General features: G+C 38.8%; 1 protein-coding gene across 2 annotated transcripts in view; it reads left to right on the top strand.

Annotated features, from left to right (window-relative positions):
• Positions 1-1,348: 1,348 nt before the first annotated feature.
• LOC127419943 (neuron navigator 1-like) overlaps positions 1,349-22,278 on the top strand; it is a 184,009-nt gene continuing 163,079 nt past the window's right edge. For both annotated transcript variants that reach the window (XM_051661786.1, XM_051661785.1), the window contains exons 1-2: positions 1,349-1,378; positions 2,735-2,826. In XM_051661786.1, the coding sequence (XP_051517746.1) occupies positions 1,350-1,378; positions 2,735-2,826 (121 nt within the window). In that variant the 5' untranslated portion in view covers position 1,349. The remainder of the gene's footprint in view (positions 1,379-2,734; positions 2,827-22,278) is intronic.

Below are 22,278 nucleotides of genomic sequence, written 5' to 3'. Positions count from 1 at the left end.
ATATGATTTTGCTATCTAGTATCATTATTATTATTACGACTTCTCATTAGATCGGCTTGGAAGTTCCCCATAATTATGTTCCATACTTTCAATAAATATAGCCTAATACAGCATGAATATCCATGCTGGTCCAAGCTGGTTAATGCAGCATACCTTGCTGCAGACTAGCATTCAAAACACAACATACTGGTAACCAGCTAGTCTTTTAACCAAGATTTACTACATTTGTAGTATGCAAACTATATTTAGAACACTTTTACCATTTTTACAATGTTCTAACTAATGTCTCACATTTAGAAGTCTCTCCCTTGGTATATTTTGTATGGGCAAAACTTTATCTTGGCTTTTGCTCAAGTTGAAACTGTCTTGTTTTGTTTTTCATCAACAGACCTCTGGCTGTTGATAGGATACAAGCGTTTGTGTGTGTGTGCATGTCATTCAGGGTCAATCTTTAAAAACATGTTACTGTTTAAAAATAGAATATCAACATGCTCTGATTCAGGCCATTGTGGTGTCTGTTCCCTTTTTTCCTCAGCATCTAACTTAGTTCCACAATGAGTGGAGGAGTGAACGTGAAGAGTCTTCCACGGGGCCAGACGGGTTCTGCCATCCCTATGCATAGAACCAGACTACCCTCCCCAAAACCTGAGCCCAAAAGCACCTGCAGTGGCCTGCCGAGAGCGTCTACACTTGTCCCTGTTAGCAACAGAACCTCTTGTACTAACTCTACTGCTGTCTCCTCTAGAGACTTTTTGAGGGACACTACCCTAAGAAACCAGCATATGCTTCTGAGAGGCAGTCCACCTAGTCAGCGTTCTACCATGAATCCTCAAATGCAAACCCGAGACTCAAGATCAGCCCAAAGCAGTCCTCAAGTTCGGCGGAAAGAGTCTCAGTTTTCTAAGGGTGCTGTAGATGGGTTTAAGTCAGAGAGTTTGCTAGACCTCCGGTCCAACGTCAACAAGAACATCCAGAGTGGAAGCTTACAGTCTCAGACTGGAAGAATGGACAATGGTAACCGCTTGATCTCAGAACCCAAATGTCTTGAGGAGAGTGTTGCTTCCGGTAGCAGTCAAAGCAAAACAGGAATCCATTCATTCAGATTTAGTAACAAAAATCTGAGGCCTGGATCCACTAACACAGATACAGGTCTTCTCAGAGTCCGAAGAGATAGAGTTTCTTTGCAGAACAGTGCCTCCAGTAGCTTCTCAGATGAGGAGATGTGCACTCCAGATGACCTCAGTCCAGAGGTCCCACAGAGACCAGTTCCAGAGGGCAATGTGGACGCCCTGAAACAGGAAGCATCTAGCGCTGAGCTGCTCAAAACCAAACAGACACCAAAGGTCAATATGGCTGCTGTGGCACCATTCAGATACAGGTAAGTTACATTAATTACATTTAAGGTTAATAGCCTTGCAGAAAAGACCAGCTTAGACCAGCACCAGAAAATACCAGGGCAGTGCTTCACAAAAGCATTGCAAGCTTAAGTTGATTGTAGAGACCACTGGCGCCAGTGGTCTCTACAATCATCTTAATCTTACGATGCTTTTGGGAAATGCAGCCCATGCTAATTTATGCTGGTTAGTGCTTAGTTGGTGCTGGTCTAGCATGTGGATCAGCATAGCCATGCTGTTCGCCAACAAAACTTGATAAAGATGATGTAAGCTGATGAAGCTGTATGTCCATCATGGTCTTTCTGGTGAAGCAGATTGACCAAGGATGTCTTGCTGGTTAAGCTAGTTAAGAAGCCTGCTAGGGACATCAGTGCACCAGGGACCAAAACATAGCAAATGCTTGTGACCAACTATGCTGTTTTTCTCAGTATGGATGTTTCATAGGTGTACTTAACTGAGAAATTAATTGATGGAACAGATGGGGAGAAATTAGGTTTTGTTTGCATCCTTGCCAGCATTACATTTCAGCTAGTATAATTTGTCTTCACTCTTTCTGTCTTTTTGTCTTCTATCTTCACTTCTGTCTCTGCCTGTCTCTTTCTCTATCTTTTCTCTATTCAGTTGTCTCTCTCACTCTTTCTTTTCCCATTTTATCTGCCTTTGACATACATGACAGTCCATCACTTACACTGACAGATTAGCCTCCTTTTTACTCTCGTAATCTTTCCAGCGCTGAATCAGTCATGCGGTATAAGTTTCTGTCTCGCCTTCAGAGACTCTGTCTCTCGTGCTCTGTGTATGCCTGCTGGGAATTCTAGGGCATAAAAAGCTTCTTCTAACAGTTTGAACACACTCTGAATTATGTGCTCTAATGACTCAGGGCAGTGGATGCTGTGTGGGCACAGGATACTCTGGCATCAGGGTGACTGGCATGCTAGCGTAACTGAATATAAACCAGCCGTTACAGTGACATAACTGCAAAAAAAGATTGTTATGAACATTTACTGGAAAAGTACCAAGAATTATAAGTTAAACATGAAATAATATGTAGGGAATTATTAGATTGTTACTTTCCAAAACAGGATTAGTCACCTAAACTTTTAAAGAAAGTTAACACAAAAAATAATTTTGTGTGGAGAAACTTTTTGAGTGCACTATACTTTTAAACAATGATTAAGAGATACAAAAATGTTTGTCTTACCAGTAGCAAGTAGTTTGTGTGTAGTAGCCTGTAAAAGAGAGTATGAATGTTCAATTAATGTTTCCTATGAGCTGAGGTGGTTTTTGTTTATGAAGCACTGCTTCTAATTTTCTCATCATTTTCATTTTGTGTTACACAGGCTGAAGATTCAGGAAGACGTTATATCTCTAGACGAGTTTAGCGACTGTTCTTCTGATTCCATAGAAGTATGCTGTGATGGCCTCATTACTGGTGAGTCATATGCTCACTCTCCTTTGTTTACCATGTTTTACATAGGCTTTAATATTAATCCAAATTATCAGAAAGAAAGAAAGAAAGAAAGAACACTGAGATCACATCTGTCCTTACATCTCCTTTCTGGCCTAATTCTGCATCTCTGAGTGCCCTGTCGCCCATGACTCTGGGTACATAGTCCACACAAAGCAGGCCAAGAGAGAAATGGCTGCAGGATATCCACTCCCTACAGAGAGAGTGAATATAGCAGTCTTCACTTTACTTCTCTAACACACATACACACACACACTGGCCTAGTCTGACCCACACTCAGATAGACCACCCCCAACTGCAGTTCTGGAGAGTTTAGCTGTATGGGGTGTTTTAGAGGAGACTTTACAGTTTACAGCTATTACTATTCTAAATGATCAGACTTCTGAGACTTATGACTAAACTTTTCTCCTGGTTGTGAGGAAATCCCATAGGCTTATATTAAAGGAGTGACCTGAGCCATATCTAGGGACCAAAATATTATAGGAGGGGTATTATAGCACCACCACTGGTCCACAGTGCTTCTCTGCTCTACAGTTCAATGGGACTGGGCTTGGCATATTTGAGGATGTTTAATTTAAAATGAACTTTGATTTAATTGTGGTGAATTTTGTGGAACACAAATTCAATTAGGTGTGCTATTTCTAAAATTGGTTAAAGATCTGGTTAAAGATTCCACTGTTGTTGACCTGGAGGTTTTAGTATTTGAAGGTCACATGTTACACCATTAGTAAAAAATATGTGATTAGATATTTTTGGGACAGGCATTTGCACAAAAAGCTTTTCTAAGCTTGATGGTGATCAGTGGTGGTTCTAGGGTCAGTGGACATTCTGGGCTTAACCCAGACCTCTGTGGACATGAGGCCATCCTTTGATGAAATATTGGAATATGATACATGGTACATTATTATAAAAGTTGAAATATTCAGTGGCAGTTTGTGACGGAATTTTATATTCTTTCCGATCATCATCTCAACGCTTGTAAATACAACAAAGGAATGGAACAAATGATACAGCACCAGCTACAGACTACAATCAATGCAAACATTTATAAATGAATGGAGGGCCCCATTCCATGTACAGTAACATCTACTCACCTAATAGGCTACTGTACTGTATGAGAAGATGAACTCCATCCTCCACTGCTTCACTGGTAAAATAAATATATGATCATGTCGTTCAGTCTTTCATATGTTTTTAGATCTTCCAATAACTTTTATTCCATCTATATTTTGCAAGTTTCTCTTCACCTTTCACGTTATCCACAAGCAGACTTGATGAAGCAAAATGTGATACTTAAAGCTGACTTACCTCTGATAATGATTGGTTATTGGTAATTTTATTTTGCCTACTTTTGGCCTTTTTTGGATGCTTTTTGAATGGAAGCAGATGACGTTGCAGCATTTGAATATCCATTTTTATTGGTCAGTTTACTAATGAGAGGAGGCTGTATGCCATCAGCCTCCTCTGGCATTCATATCGACTCATACAGTAATTTAAACTCACCTGTCTACCACGCATGAATGTAAAATAAATAGAAGAACATATTTTTTTTTCCATTTAAAGGCATCTGAGTTGTGTATGTTAGTTTGTAAACTGATTAAAACAATGTTTATTTTTAATATATTCTTGAGGAGGCTTCACCTCCCTTGCCTCCTCTGACCAGCTGCTGCTGGAAATATTACAAATGTGAGGTGTCATTAATATAAAGTAAATCTTGAAATATAACTTGAACTAAAACTAAAAAGTCGCACTATTTTTTTCTCAGCCTCAGATATGCTCAAATGATAGGAGTTAAGTCTTTTAAAAGTAAAAAAAAAAATAAAAAAATAATTTGTTAGATGCATTAGGTGTTTTAAGTACATTTAAAAGTTAGCAGGATATAAATAGGCTAAAATAGGTGCTTAGGAGAAAAAAAGATAATTGCTAGATTTGACAAAGTTTGCAAGGTGCATGGCAGATGTCCTTGCTAATTAGGGGTGTGAATCTTTGGGTTGAAAGTGAATCGGTTCGATTCACGATTCAAAGGTATTCGATTCATTTCAAATTCAAAACGATTCAATCTGATTTGATTAACGATTAAATTCTGCATTTTTTAAAATGCATTTATAGTATTCTTTAAAAGTGCTGTAAGCGATTTCAGCCATTCTACTTCCACGAGACTTAGCCGTTGAATTATCCACATCACTCTTTCCAAAACCCTGCACTCCAAAGATACCAAATTAGCTTTATTGAGACCGACACTGAGCAGAGGCGGTTGTTTAAAACAACAGCAGCAAAATGGCACCCTCAACTGACAACTGTTATGAACAACATGGCTTAAAAATGGCATTAAGCCTCAATAATTTGCTGCAACTAGAATACTATGAGAATGCGCAAAATGATTGACAGGTCGAAAGCGTCATTGTTCGTGGCCCGTGGACATATTTTTATTTGCTGTTTACTGAGTCTAGTGCTGTCACAGAGACCAGTGAGATGTCTTACAACACTTATTTCATTAATATCTTTCAGGGAGTAGGAAAATTTTGCACACCTTTCCATGAAAAAATCGCTTACAGCACCTTTAAATACTTCCCCTAATGTGTCTTAAGCAAGAAAAATAAACTACTTAAGATAGAAAACACATTAAATACATGTACAGTGCATCCGGAAAGTATTCACAGCGCTTCACTTTTTCCACATTTTGTTATGTTACAGCCTTATTCCAAAATGGATTAAATTCATTATTTTCCTCAAAATTCTACAAACAATACCCCATAATGACAACGTGAAAGAAGTTTGTTTGAGATCTTTGCAAATTTATTAAAAATAAAAAACGAAAAGTTTAAGTTAGCCTTTGCCATGACACTCAAAATTGAGCTCAGGTGCATCCTGTTTCCACTGATCATCCTTGAGATGTTTCTACAACTTGATTGGAGTCCACCTGTGGTAAATTCAGTTGATTGGACATGATTTGGAAAGGCACACACCTGTCTATATAAGGTCCCACAGTTAACAGTGCATGTCAGAGCACAAACCAAGCCATGAAGTCCAAGGAATTGTCTGTAGACCTCCGAGACAGGATTGTATCGAGGCACAGATCTGGCGAAGAGTACAGAAACATTTCTGCAGCACTGAGGGTCCCAATGAGCACAGAGGCCTCCATCATCCATAAATGGAAGAAGTTTGGAACCACCAGGACTCTTACTAGAGCTGGCCGCCTGGCCAAACTGAGCGATCGGGGGAGAAGGGCCTTAGTCAGGGAGGTGACCAAGAACCCGATGGTCACTCTGACAGAGCTCCAACATTTCTCTGTGGAGAGAGGAGAAACTTCCAGAAGAACAACCATCTCTGCAGCACTCCACCAATCAGGCCTGTATGTTAGAGTGGCCAGACGGAAGCCACTCCTCAGTAAAAGGCACATGACAGCCTGCCTGGAGTTTTCCAGAAGGCACCTGAAGGACTCTCAGAACATGAGAAACAAAGATTGAACTCTTTGGCCTGAATGGCAAGCATCATGTCTGGAGGAAACCAGGCACCGCTCATCACCTGGCCAATACCATCCCTACAGTGAAGCATGGTGGTGGCAGCATCATGCTGTGGGGATGTTTTTCAGTGGCATGTACAGAGACATCCTTGATGAAAACTTGCTCCAGAGCGCTCTGGACCTCAGACTGGTGCGAAGGTTCATCTTCCAACAGGACAATGACCCTAAGCACACAGCCAAGATAACAAAGGAGTGGCTCCGGGACAACTCTGTGAATGTCCTTGAGTGGCCCAGTCAGAACCCAGACTTGAACCCGATTGAACATCTCTGGAGAGATCTGAAAATGGCTGTGCACCGATGCTCCCCATCCAACCTGATGGAGCTTGAGAGGTCCTGCAAAGAAGAATGGGGGAAACTGTCCAAAAATAGGTGTGCCAAGCTTGTAGCATCATAATCAAAAAGACTTGTGGCTGTAATTGGTGCCAAAGGTGCTTCAACAAAGTATTGAGCAAAGGCTGTGAATACTTATGTACATGTGATTTTATTTTTATTTATCGTTTTTTTTTTTTTTTTTAATAAATTTGCAAAGATTTCAAACAAACTTCTTTCACATTGTCATTTTGGGGTGTTGTTTGTAGAATTGAGGAAAATGAATTTAATCCATTTTGGAATAAGGCTGTAACATAACAAAATGTGGAAAAAGTGAAGCGCTGTGAATACTTTCCGGATGCACTGTACATACAGGGTACTTGGAATACAATAATAGTACAAGCGTACAATGTGCCAATAAAATATTTCAGAGCTGAACATAGCTTGAAAAGTATTCCATATTCCATTTTTCACTATAAAAAAATATTTTTATAAATTTGTATTACTTTGCCAGGTCTTGAAATCACAATTAAAAAATTTGCTGATGTTTCCAGGTTTTCTATGACCTTGGGGACCCTGAATCAATAAACTAATCTAAATATTACAACATAAAAGTAACATCATCTGACTACATTCAATTTCAAAGAAAAGAGAAAAGCAATCAAATAGATTAAGCAGATACGGGTCATGATCTCAGTGATTTGGACCGTGACATGATTGTTGGTGCCAGACGGGCTGGTTTGTGTATTTCTGTAACTGCTGATCTCCTGGGATTTTCACGCACAACAGTCTCTAGAATTTACCCCGAATGGTGCCAAAAACAAAAAACATACAGTGAGTGCCAGTTCTGTGGATGGAAAAGCCTTGTTGATGAGAGAGGTCAACAGAGATTGGCCAGACTGGTTCGAACTGACAATCTCCACGGTAACTCAGTTAACCACTCTGTACAATTGTGGTGAGAAGAATAGCATCTCAGATTGCTACTCTGAGATGCGGGTTGGCGCTGCTTTGACTGGCACAAGGGGGACCTACACAATATTAGGCAGGTGGTTTTAATGTTGTGGCTGATTGGTGTATATAAATATACAGTTGTACTCAAAAGTTTACATACCCTGGCAGAAATTGTGAAATTTTGGCATTGATTTTGAAAATATGAATGATGCAGGAAAACTGTCTTTTATTTAAGGATAGTGATCATATGAAGCCATTTATTATCACATAGTTGTCTGGCTCCTTTTTAAATCATAATTATAACAGAAATCACCCAAATGGCCCTGATCAAAAGTTTACATACCCTTGAATGTTTGGCCTTGTTACAGACACACAAGGTGACACACACAGGTTTAAATGGCAATTAATGGTTAATTTCCCACACCTGTGGCTTTTTAAATTGCAATTAGTGTCTGTGTATAAATAGTCAATGAGTTTGTTAGCTCTCACGTGGATGCACTGAGCAGGCTAGATACTGAGCCATGGGGAGCTGAAAAGAACTGTAAAAAGACCTGTGTAACAAGGTAATGGAACTTTATAAAGATGGAAAAGGATATAAAAAGATATCCAAAGCCTTGAAAATGCCAGTCAGTACTGTTCAATCACTTATTAAGAAGTGGAAAATTCAGGGATCTCTTGATACCAAGCCCATGTCAGGTAGACCAAGAAAGATTTCAGCCACAACTGCCAGAAGAATTGTTCAGGATACAAGGAATAACCCACAGGTAACCTCAGGAGAAATACAGGCTGCTCTGGAAAAAGACGGTGTGGTTGTTTCAAGGAGCACAATATGACGATGCATGGTCGAGTTGCCAGAAAGAAGCCTTTACTGCGCCAATGCCACAAAAAAGCCTGGTTACAATATGCCCGACAACACCTTGACACGCCTCACAGCTTCTGGCACACTGTAATTTGGAGTGACAAGACCAAAATAGAGCTTTATGGTCACAACCATAAGTGCTATGTTTGGAGAGGGGTCAACAAGGCCTACAGTGAAAAGAATACCATCCCCACTTACATTTCATTCAATACTGAAAATTATTTATGTGTGCTATGTGTTTGTTATGCTTATTAGATGATCATGGCATTAGCTTAGCAATATGCTATCCCCAAACTCTGTTGAATTCAATTGTGAGCCATATCTCTAGTGTGCTTTATGTGAGAAGTGCTAAAATAGTTGTGTGGTGCAGAGTGTTTCAAATCAGTCATTTATGAAGTTCCATTTCAGTTAGGATCCTGACTTAGAAGGCAGCTTCCTATGTAGACAGTAGATAGCAAGGTAGCTCAGTAGCTTTTAGAACAGAGCTCATGTCTCTGAGGCAAGCTGTGACATGGGTCTCCTGAGGCGTCCTCAGGCTAGTAGCTGACACTGTGACGCTTTGTTGTGTGTAAGTCATATGACACAGTGACTACTTTCGCCTGTGTGAAACTTAAGGGACAGAAGAATAGATTCTCAGTATTGGAGTATTGGCTGCATTGCATTCAGTAGCATATGAACCAGCAGAGTTAAATATCAAGAAGACTTTTGCGATGGTCTGTAGGCTTCTCCCTCATTTTGAGGCTGTAATGGCTGTTCTCTGTCAGAGAGAGTGTGAGAATTCAATGATGATGGCAGGTTGGCTACACTGTAAAAAATATCAGTAATTTTAACGGAAAAACTGCAAAAATGCTACAGTAAAAAAATATGTAACTGGTAAATGGGTAGTTACATTAAAATATATGGTAATAAATGATAATATATTTAAAAAGACAATTCATGTAATTTTACAGTACAATGTTGTAAAAATGAAAATTTTTACATGTAAAAAGTAAGATTTTACCGTATAATTAACTGTAAAAATGTATATTATGTTTAGCAAATATAACTCAACCCATCGCTAAACTCCGACACACCTGCTTGCCGGTGCTTTCAGAACACCGGCGCCTTTTGCGGTGGATAGAGAGCTCACGTGCTTATGGTTGCCAGATTGCACAACTAAAGTGTCACACTGGCAAAATATTTCCAAACAGTGTAAGTGTAAATATCTGATTGGAGGATTTCAACTCTTGAAATCTGGCAACCCCAAACGTGTTGAAATGAAAGTCTGATGCTTATGAAACGTAGAGAATTTAATATTTTACTTGCATGATTAGTTCTAAGTAATACATGACACAATTAATCTAAAGGGAATGGTAAGGGAGATGGTGGTTTTACAAGGGTAATGGTTTTTGGTATTTCTTGAAACAAGGGGGATGGCATCCCCTCACATCCCCCCTCAACTCGAGCCCTGGTTTTAGTTTTTGCCAATTGTTTCTGTGCAAACTTAAACAGACTTTGAATTTTATCAGTTATACTTAAAACCGAAACAGTATGTTGTTGTTTAGCTATTTCTGGTACTTTATTTCTAAGTCAGGTCCCTGTCAAGGGTGAACCAAGTCCTGTAATTAAGCTGTGTAAACATTTTTCTGGTTGCCTCTTAAACCTTCACAACATATACTAATAATAGGCCTATCAGTTCAGTGTCAGCAGAGTTACAGCTCAAGTGAAAAACTTATAAGGAGAATTACGTGGTGACCTTTCTATAGAGTGTGTGCTTGCTTTGAAAGTGTGTGTTAGGTTTCGTCAAGTTTAGGATCAGATCCAACCCCTAAAAGTAGACAAAATATGATTTGCAAATCGAACATTTCCTATTTCAGCATCTGCTGGCTACATTTGCTTGCAGATGTTTCATACACACATATGCACACAGACAATACTCTGTAGCTTCTCATCATCATACGCATACAGAAACATCACTTCTCCAGCAGCGTAGGAAGAGACAGCAGTTATTTATGTTTGTGAGGTCTGTCAACATTGAGGGAAGAGAGATGAGAAGAGATAATCCTGACAAACACTGAATCATCAGTGCTTGCCAAAGGTGCACATATACCAACAATGCATTGTGCTTGACATGATCGTCCATTTTCAGTGTCATGAATAAAGCAAAATCAGTCACAATTTTAAACGCTGACCCATTTTTTAATTGGATTGATAAAATAAATGTTGCTCAAAAATTAGATTAAATAATGCAAAAGCACTTTTTATTTGCAAAATGATGACTGGGTGCTGCTTTTTAAATTAACCTGAAACCTTTAACCTGAAATTTGAAAGAATTGTCAGAAAATTCAATTTCTTATTTTTTTTAACTTTTTTTTTAGTACTATTAGACAAACTATATAAAATAATAATAATACTAATAATAATGGATCATATTTGATACTTTAGGCTTTAAAGGTCATTATCCTGAGGCACAGCAATTCATTTTTGTGTAGGACATTTGTTATTTATTTTTTTCTCAGCCCATACATGCTACAGTGGCAAATCTTGGGGTATTATCAGAAGACTCCCTGGGCTTTTCAGAGACACCAAATATTTGAGAGTTTGGCCATGACAACTTCCTCTCCTTTTTCTGTAAATATAGATTGAAATGTATCACAGTTCAATTCAGCACATCAAATACAATATTAATAAAATATTCTTTTTTCAATAAAAATTTTCATCTGATGTATTTTATGCACCAAACACTATATTGACATTTAAAAAAGGAAAAATCGTAAAACTTTTTTCGCTGGGTCTCAGGAACTTATGGTAAGATGACATCATAATAGCTTGTAATGTAAAATAATGAGATCTTTATAATGACAGAGCAGGCTGCATATATGAAAATACACAGAAATATTTGTTCACATGTTAAATATATCTTATAAAAAGTATATGTCAGAATTTTCAGAATTAATTTTTTTGTGGTGGGCATGAATGGATTGCAATGGTGACTGAGAGATATACCTCAAAAGCCTGTTGTATCATATTTAATGCATGGATTTCAATGGGATTTTTCAATAAAATAATATAAAAAAATTTAACCAAGCACAAGTTGCTTATATTCAGCAAATACTCATTTTAAAGTATATAATATATAATCATTACTGTCACTTTTCCTTTATTAATAATGATTTCACATAAAAAACACGAGTGCATGCAATCCAAAAGCAGAAGTTTTTGGAAAATTTGTAAAAATATTTTTCCATCAAGAAATGCCCGGAAACGTCCACCAGGTGGCAGCAGACATCTAGTACATTGCAGACAATAGGATTTTCGACAAAATTTTGCTTATGTTAATGATGCACAGGCTTTAGAAAATAGCATATCAGGTTTTATACAGGTGGCATTACAGGTATACATATGTTCATAATGAGTTCATGTGACAATAATGTACTACTAATAATATTTTTTTGTGCATAATCATCCCTGTACTATTAAAAAAAAAAAAAAAAATAGCTGGCAGTATTTAGTGTATACTGTGCAGTATACAGTAAGCAGTACACTGGTATTCCATTCTGATACAGCCTATGCCATTAGTTAGTGCACATTTAATAAAATAATTAGGTTGAGCACAAGGTTGCAGTTTTGGAAGCTAACTCTGGATTTCATCTTCCATAAAAATAAAACACATTTTAAAAGCATTTTGGACATTAGACTTGATTTTGGTCCATAAATATGATCATATAGTCACACAGAGTATGACCTGCATCTGAAATGTAATCCTTTTGTTCAAAAGCAGATTTTCTTAATGCTGCGGGTAGCTTTTATAAATACTTCCAGGATAGAACCCAAAAGCTGCCAGATCTGGTTTTATGGCAATTAATTGGAAGAAAAGCTTGATTTTAGCGTTTATGCTTGTTTAAAGTATTTTGACAGATTGCAAAGATTAAGACTGAATTAATATTTAGCATATGGTGGGGAGAGAGAGGTGTAATGGACCCACTGGCAGAAAGACAAATCACAAATCAGCAGTGGCCTCTTTTTAAGGTTCCCTCTCCAGATTTGATTTCTCCAGCATGTATATTTTATCTGTTGAATTTGAGAATCCAGGGAGAACTGTAATACAGTGGATATAAAAAGTCTACACACCCCTGTTAAAACAGCAGTTTTTTTTAATGTAAAAAATTATACAAAGATAAATTATATCAGACTTTTTGCACCTTTAATGTAAAAATTACAACCTATGCAATGCCACTGAAAACCAAAGTGACACATTTCAGAGAAATGGTTAATTAGAATAACCTAACTGCATAAGTGTGCACATCCTGAACTAAAACTTAGTTGAAGCACCCTTTGATTTTATTACAGCACTCAGTCTGTTTGGATAAGAGTCTATTAGATTGGCACATCTTGACTTGGGTATATTTTACCACTCTTCTTTGCAAAAATGTTCCAGATCTGTCAAATTGCAAGGGCATCTCCTGTGTACGGCCCTCTTCATGTACCCCCACAGATTTTCTATAGAATTCAAGTCTCGGCTCTAGCTGGGCCATTCCAAAACATTAATCTTTTTTTGTTGAAGCCATTCTTTTGTTGATTTGGATGTGTGCTTTGGATCATTGTCATGCTGAAAGGTGAAAGATCTCTTCATTTTCAGCTTTCTAGCAGATGCCAGAAGGTTCTGTGCCAAAATTGACTGGCACTTGCTGCTATTCATGTTCCCTCCACCTTCACTAAAGCCCCAGTTCCAGCTGAAGAAAAGCAGCCCCAAAGCATGATGCTGCCACCACCATGCTTCACCGTGGGTATGGTGTTCTTTTGCTGATGTGCTGTGTTGTTTTTGCGCTAAACATACCTTTTACAATTTTGGGCAAAAAGTTAAATATTGGCCTCATCAGACCATAACACATTTTTCCACATGGTTTTGGGAGATTGGATATAGGTTTTTGCGGTCTTGAATGTTTTGGGGTTTTTTTCATCAGAAAAGGCTTGCGTTTTGCCACCCTGCCCCATAGCCCAGACAGATGAAGAATTCGGGAGATAGTTGTCACATGTAGGGAGCAACCAGTACTTGCCAGAAAGAGCTGCATCTCCTTTAATGTTGCTGTAGGTCTCTTGAAAGCCTCCCTGACCGGTTTTCTCTTTGTCTTCTCATAAATTTTGGAGGTACATCCTGTTCTTGATAATGTCACTGTTGTGCCATACTTTCTCCACTTATTGATGACTGTCTTCACTGTGTCCATGGTATATCTAATGCCTTGGAAAATATTTTGTAGCCCTCACCTGAGCGATATCTTTCAACAATGAGATCCCATTGATGCTTTGTAAGCTCTTTGTGGCCCATGGCTCTTGTAGTAGCATGCAACCAAGAAGATGTCAGAAAAATCCTACAAGAACAGCACAAGAGTCACTTCAGATGAAGACAGGTGTGTACTATTTCACATAAGCTTGATGACTGGTTGATTCTGAACACAGCTACATACCCAGTTATAAAAGGGTGCGCACATTTATGCAGTTAAGTTATTCTAAGTTTTTAATTTTTATATTTTTTCTCTGAAATGTGTCACTTTGGTTTTCAGTAGCATTGAATAGGTTGTCATTTTTACATTAAAGGTGCAAAAAGTCTGATATGATTTATCTTTCAAAACGTGCTGTTTTAACAGAGGTGTGTAGACTTTTTATTTCCACTGTATATGAGAATTTATCAATCTAAAGCTATCTAAATGGGGACACCAAAGACATTTATTGTTTTACTGTATAAAAAGGTGATGTCTCTAAAAGGAGGTTATGTCAGATTTAGCTCACTTTTGAGGCCAAATTTGTCCCCATACTACAGCTACAGTAACTACATACAATCACCCACGTACATACCAAACTCATGCCAGCAAACCCTTTTGACACGTCTATCCAAAGGCCTAACAGATTTTAGGAAATCATCCCTGTTGCTTGTTAATCGCTTGTTTTGGCTGTGCGTCACCCTCATTGCTTACTATTTTAATATCTTTCCTCTGCCTGAGAAGTAACTTAATCCCCGTTTTGAACCTGTTTCTAAGCTTAGATTCTCTCTGAAAGGTTTAGCTCTAAAACCCTGACACAGACTCATTGTGCCAAATGAGAACAATATTCATCTCTTAAAAAGAAATGTTTAAATGGATGAGAGATGAGATTGACTGTTGGAAAACAGGTGCATATGGGAAACTTTCAGCCACTATAAATGCTAATTGTCTTCATGCTGGCAGGGACAAGTGTAATGGGCACAGTCAGATGCAATGTCAAGGTGGGTGGTGTGTTTTTGTGTGTGGCTGTGCCTTGCACACCATTCGACACGGACAGTTCATTAATTCACTAACTGCGTAAATATTTGCAATTTAATTACCATGTTTTATTGCATAGCTCTCTGAAATCTGATCAGTCACAACATTCTGTGGTCAAATAATATAATAATGAACACTCAGCTGGTCATCGTTACAAAATAAACCCTTTCAGAATAATTAGGACCAAAGCAAATCTCATGTTATGTTATCTACATGGATACTTACTAAATAAATAAGTAAATATACATGAGATTTTAATTTGAGTTTTAATCATGTAATTATGTGAAATGCCACAAGAGACATGAAACTAGAATAGTAAAGGAAATTGATTGTCAGGGACAAACTGTTTTCTTAACTTAATATTACGATGTAATCTCAACAAAAAACTTTGTGTAGAAAGAACCTAGCTGAATTGGGTAAATCCAACGAAATTACACGTGCCAATTATCTTTTATTTCTTTAGCCACGTACACACTGCAGCTAAATTCGGTTGTCAGTTCACCTTTTAGTGCTTAATCCTGTTCTGTACACACAGTTCGATAAAATACAGGAGTTTCGACCGCATTCTACAACCGAATTAACTCCTGAAAAGTTGTTTCTTTCATCAGCCCTGTGGTCTCGGGGTAGGGAGGGTGGGGTAAGATGAGCCGTTTTTTTACTCAAGTCGACCTATAGCCAAAAGAATATGAGACAGGAATAAAACTAATGCATACACCACAATTTCAGGATGTGTACCATCAATTGAAACCTTAGCAGTGTGTCTAACTGAAATAGACAAAAAAAAATATGGAGTCCCAAAAAAAACTTGGTTTTGTGGCTCAATTTGCCTCATTTTAGGGCATGTAAGTTCAGCCATCTGAGAAAACAGTTAGGCCTACTAACTATTACTAACTATCAGCAGCAGACGGTAGCTCTGGGTTCGGCCTGTCAGACAGCATAGATGGCTCCAAGTTTGCATCAAAGAAAATATCTCTACTGTATGGAAAAATCCCTGTGGACCTGAATCCGGAGATAATATTCCGAGGTGTCATGACTGATAGGAAGGCCTCATTTACACATCCTGGGATCTGGTATATGCTCATTGTTTTTCCAGGATTAGACCGCATCCAGCCATCCAGTGCGTGGTTGTAGTAGGTCTTGAATGGCCCAAATACACTCTTATCCAATGTCTGAAGCCGACGTGGCGTGTGAGGTGGGATAGTAAGCATGACGATACCCATTACTCCTTGCTATTTCCACTGCCCTCAAAGAAACGTGAGCCTCATGATTGTCGAGGGTGTGCAGCATGGGATGGTCAGAGGAACAATTGGTGTGCCGAACCATAAGGTCAAGGAAAACTACAAAGGTTTCTTCATTGATCCATCCAGATCTAGTGCCGACACCAATTGATCCTGCAGGTGCTCCTGTAATGAAGTACTCTTTGTATCTCATTCTTGGGAAAATCAGCATGGGTGGGATTGCTCTCCCTGTAGCACTGACCACACACAACACAGTCAAGAGCTCTCCTCGTTCGGCAGATGTAACAGAACCTACTTGCTTCTTCCCTTTCTCTGTGACTATTTCCTTTGGTGCTTGCACCGTAGTCACAGATTATAAATCATATTTGGAGGGAAATTGTGCCTGGAAAACAAAATATTGAAATGTGAGAAAAATTACAATAATGAAATAATTGAGTTATTTATGAATTTATTTTTTGCACTCTAGTTTCTAACATTTATTCTACACAACTGGGTAGTTGAAATCAGATTGTTTTACTTATATTATACTTCATTTAACAATGAACAAGTTTGAATCTTTAAATAGGCTAGTTATGTGTTTTGTTCTCATACCTATCCGTCACTTTGGCAAGATTGTCAAAGAATTCTCCCACGGTGGTCCTATTAAAGGCTGTAGCGCTCACTAAAGATGTTGCTTCAGGCATACGGCAGGCAAGATGGTTGCGTGTCTTAAAGCTCTCAAACCAATCTCGACCTACAGTAAAATAGTTTAGAGTCACTCAGTTTAACTTCGTGGACTGCATTTTTTATGTTGCACTCTCTAAGCCTTGCCTGTCATATACATTCAGACTAACCTGCCAAACCATTCTTTGTCCAGTTGCTGGGGACTCGATTGTTGTTCCTTTTTGCCAGTTCAAATGCCAGTTCACGGCATTTCTTTGTAGTGAGGCCATAGAACCTGTCAGAAAGTTTTTTTTTTTATGTGGTTTGCAAGCTCCTTCTCTATGTCTTCTCTAAATATCTTCTTTGCCTCAGTGGTTCCTTTGTATCCAGCTGTTAATGTCTTCCCATCCTCTACCTTTTGTAGATAGAGTTGTGCTCAAAAGTTTGCATACCCTGACAGAAACTATGAAATTTTAGCATTGATTTTGAAAATATGACTGATCATGCAAAAAAAAAACTCTTTTATTGAAGGATAGTGATCATATGAAGCCATTTATTATCACATAGTTGTTTAGCTCCTTTTTAAATCATAATTATAACAGAAATCACCCAAATGGCCCTGATCAAAAGTTTACATACCCTTGAATGTTTGGCCTTGTTACAGACACACAAGGTGACACACACAGGTTTAAATGGCAATTAAAGGTTAATTTCCCACACCTGTGGCTTTTTAAATTGCAATTAGTGTCTGTTTATAAATAGTCAATGAGTTTGTTAGCTCTCACGTGGATGCACTGAGCAGACTAGATACTGAGCCATGGGGAGCAGAAAAGAACTGTCAAAAGACCTGTGTAACAAGGTAATGGAACTTTATAAAGATGGAAAAGGATATAAAAAGATATCCAAAGCCTTGAAAATGCCAGTCAGTACTGTTCAATCACTTATTAAGAAGTGGAAAATTCGGGGATCACTTGATACCAAGTCAAGGTCAGGTAGACCAAGAAAGTTTTCAGCCACAACTGCCAGAAGAATTGATTGGGATACAAAGAAAAACCCACAGGTAACCTCAGGAGAAATACAGGCTGCTCTGGAAAAAGACGGTGTGGTTGTTTCAAGGAGCACAATACTTGTTGACCCCTCTCCAAACATAGCGCTTATGGTTGTGACCATAAAGCTCTATTTTGGTCTCGTCATTCCAAATTACAGTGTGCCAGAAGCTGTGAGGCGTGCCAAGGTGTTGTCGGGCATATTGTAACCGGGCTTTTTTGTGGCATTGGCTTCTTTCTGGCAACTCGACCATGCAGCTCATTTTTGTTCAAGTATCGTCATATTGTGCTCCTTGAAACAACCACACCATCTTTTTCCAGAGCAGCCTGTATTTCTTCTGAGGTTACCATGGCTCAGTATCTAGCCTGCTCAGTGCATCCACGTGAGATCTAACAAACTCATTGACTATTTATAAACAGACACTAATTGCAATTTAAAAAGCCACAGGTGTGGGAAATTAACCTTTAATTGCCATTTAAACCTGTGTGTGTCACCTCGTGTGTCTGTAACAAGGCCAAACATTCAAGGGTATGTAAACTTTTGATCAGGGCCATTTGGGTGATTTCTGTTATAATTATGATTTAAAAAGGAGCCAAACAACTATGTGATAATATATGGCTTCATATGATCACTATCCTTCAATAAAAGACAGTTTTTTTTTGCATGATCAGTCATATTTTCAAAATCAATGCCAAAATTTCACAATTTCTGCCAGGGTATGCAAACTTTTGAGCACAACTGTATCTGCGAAGGGCTGACCTATCAATCTTTCTTTCTTTTGACACTTTTCTGATGGATTTTCCTCCCTTGAATTCAGCGACTGCACTCTTTAACTCCTCTAGGGGTGTGGAGCCCCTATCTGTTTTTCTTCTGTAATTACGTGGCATGACAGCTAACATGAAATTTAATGTCAGTTATTCATTGTTAAGATGCAACACTAAGTTAAATACCAAATATTTGAATTTAACTTAATGTAAACATGAGGGGGTAAGATGAACCACTGCTTGAACTTACCCCCAAGGCTCTGGCTCATTTTGCCCCACAGCCACCATTTTGGGAAAAGTGCTTAGTCTAGCAACCCTATGCCAAAAAAAAAAAAAAAAAAAAAAAACTTTGACAGGCAAAAAACAGTTTTTTTGAAAAAGACTTGAAAAATATGCTTACCACTTCATCCACATGGTTCTTCCTTCCACAGCAAGATGAAAATGGAGAATGCAAACTAAATTTAGGGTCACATGACAAAAATTGTGTATGGTTGTCCAGATACGGGTGGTGGGTCAACTTACCTACTGGCTCATCTTACCCCACTCTCCCCACACGTACAATACAGTCTAGAGCGCTGTTTAACTACAGCTGTTTAGATGCACATAAACAAAACACAGCGATTCTGTGGACGGCAGCTAATGAAACATTATCGTATGATAATATAAATGTGGTGGATAATCTCTTTGCTCAAAAACAGCAAACACAAAATGGGTTAAACTAGTGGCATTCATGTTTCACAGACGTGAGATGCTGCAGCGTTGATATGGTTATCACTTGTCAATCATCTCCGTTGCGGGAGTCAGTGCTGTACCGTACACACATGAAATGAAAATTTTGAAGATTCACTGCCATATTTAAGTGCGGTTGTCACTCCCAAAACTTTGTAGTGCGTACGTGGCCTTTATGTACTAACTAGTGAAAGTTAGTATGCTAAATACATGCTGGTTGGAAGCAATACAGAGTGTAGTTTAGTAACTATGCTATGGTTAGCACAGCATTTGCTTAACGAAGTGTGCAATCAGTTTCACAAGCGACATCTACCTGTCCTCATCGCTAGCTCAAGCTCCACTCTTCACCATAATTGAAACCCAAAACTTCAACATAACAGAAACTCTTCTAAATCTCAACATTACAAAACATTAAAAATTAACAAGAATCCCCTTTATATTCATCTTGCACAAAAACACATAAAATAACACTTAATTTTAACATTTACTCTTCCTATCGAGTCCCATGCAAAGCATGCTGGGAAATGTAAATCCCCTGCCAGTTTCATCAATACCACAAAAAATATTTATGTAGTCCCAACTCAAACGGATTAAGTAATCTTCAGTTTTACACATTTAAGTGGATAGACCACAATGAAATAAAGTTGTGACAAAATGTTCTAGAATTATGTTGCTTTAGTTCATATTAATTAAGTACATTTAATCATATACACACACGCACGCACACACACACACACACACAGAGAGAGAGAGAGAAATATATAGATAGAGAGAGACAGAGTTCTTTCAATACACCAATAGGCAGGATATCTCCTCTTTACTGAAGCAAGATAAAGAATGCTTTAGTGACAAACATGATTACTCATTAAATTATATATCTAAATTACTTCAATTTCATGCTACAAATCAAATCAAAATCAAATCACATTTATTGTCACACAGCCATATACACAAGTGCAATGGTGTGTGAAATTCTTGGGTGCAGTTCCGATCAACATAGCAGTCGTGACAGTGATGAGACATATACCAATTTACAATAACATCAAATTAACACAACACAATTTAAAGTCTAATATACACATAATTACACACAACACAATATACAAATAACAACATACACTGTACAGTATACAATACACACAATATGGATACACATTATTCAATAAAAAATAAAAAAGTATATATAGTAGTATATATAGAATGTACAGTAGGTTGTATTGTACTGTATTGACATTCAGGCTGTCGGTTGATAGTAAGTTGTTAAGAGAGAATATAATATAATAATAATATAATTTATGACAGTCCGGTGTGAGATATAGGAGTAAGAGTAATAAAGTGCAGTGCTGATGTATTTTGATCGTGGGAGATCAAGAGTTCAAAAGTCTGATTGCTTGGGGGAAGAAGCTGTCATGAAGTCGGCTGGTGCGGGTCCTAATGCTGCGATACCGCCTGCCTGATGGTAGCAGTGAGAACAGCCCATGGCTCGGGTGGCTGGAGTCTCTGATGATCCTCCGAGCTTTTTTCACACACTGCCTGGTATATATTTCCTGGAGGGAGGGAAGCTCACCTCCGATGATATGTCTGGCAGTTCGCACCACCCTTTGCAGTGCTTTGCGGTTGTGGGCGGTGCTATTGCCGTACCAGGCGGAGATGCAGCCAGTCAGGATGCTCTCTACAGTGCAGGTGTAGAACCGTGTGAGGATGTGGCGGTTCATTCCAAACTTCCTCAGCCGTCTCAGGAAGAAGAGGCGCTGATGAGCCTTCTTCACAACGACTTCATTGTGGATGGACCATGTGAGTTCCTCAGTGATGTAGACACCCAGGAACTTGAAGCTGCTGACTCTCTCCACTGGTGCTCCATTGATGGTGATGGGACTGTGTTCTCTGTCTTTTCTTCTGAAGTCCACCACAAGCTCCTTTGTCTTACTGACGTTGAGGGAGAGGTTGTGCTCCTGACACCAGTGTGTCAGAGTGTGCACCTCCTCTCTGTAGGCTGTTTCATCATTGTCAGTGATCAGACTTACCACCATCGTGTCATCAGCAAACTTAATGATGGCATTGGAGCTATGTGTTGCCACACATTCATGTGTGTACAGGGAATACAGGAGTGGGTTGAGAACACAGCCCTGTGGGGCTCCAGTGTTGAGGGTCAGTGATGAGGAGATGTTGCTGCCTATTCTAACCACCTGGCGTCTGCTTGACAGGAAGTCCAGGATCCAGCTGCACAGCGAGCTGTTTAAGCCCAGAGCCCAGAGTTTCTCATCAAGCTTGGAGGGCACTATGGTGTTGAATGCTGAGCTGTAGTCTACAAACAGCATTCTCACATAAGTGTTCTTTTTTCTAGGTGGGAGAGAGCAGTGTGTAGTGTAGATGCAATGGCATCATCAGTGGAGCGGTTGTTGCGGTAAGCAACAACTGTACTGTACTAAAGCCACATAAGGACACATATAAAGGTCTCTTTTCTAATCTGGATTCTGCTATTTCATGCCTAGTTTGTCTCATAAGTCAGTGTACAGGGTTTATTTGGGGAGCAGACATAGTAGTTTGGCACCAATCACAAGGTGAGAATTGGTGCTGTCACTTAGACACTCTCATAACCCGTGGATCAGCTCTGACTAATCAGATCTGACTCCATTTAAGGACTAAATAGTGCTTTGTAACCAGATGCCATCTCTGAGCTTTTGGCATGTGGGAGCAACAATACTGAGCTAATGTGTGCAGTGTGGGATTGTGGGAAGGCTTGAGGAGTAGGTGTTTCATATGAAGGGAGAGAACACAAGGGGATCACCTGTAAAGAGCAGACGGTTGCTTGCTTGAATATAGAGAAATGATTTACCTATTTAACTCTCAAGCAATACATTTTTGTTCCCCTCTGAGCTCATCTTGGTAGTTCATCACAGATGAAAAACTTGAAAACAGATAGCAGACCATAGCATGATCATTTAACACTCGATTCGGCTAAAAAACATAGACAATAGAGCTAAAAGTGATATTTATCTCCTCCAGACATGTGTGTGTATTATATTAACAGGAATTCTCCCCTTGAATGTCAAATGAATAGATAGCCTGTACATGCAAT

The sequence above is a fragment of the Myxocyprinus asiaticus genome, chromosome 29 (genome assembly GCF_019703515.2).
Source record: "Myxocyprinus asiaticus isolate MX2 ecotype Aquarium Trade chromosome 29, UBuf_Myxa_2, whole genome shotgun sequence".
In the NCBI taxonomy this organism is placed as follows: domain Eukaryota; kingdom Metazoa; phylum Chordata; class Actinopteri; order Cypriniformes; family Catostomidae; genus Myxocyprinus; species Myxocyprinus asiaticus.
The sequence above is the reverse complement of the archived record's forward strand: the minus strand, read 5'-3'. Positions and strand labels throughout refer to the sequence as shown.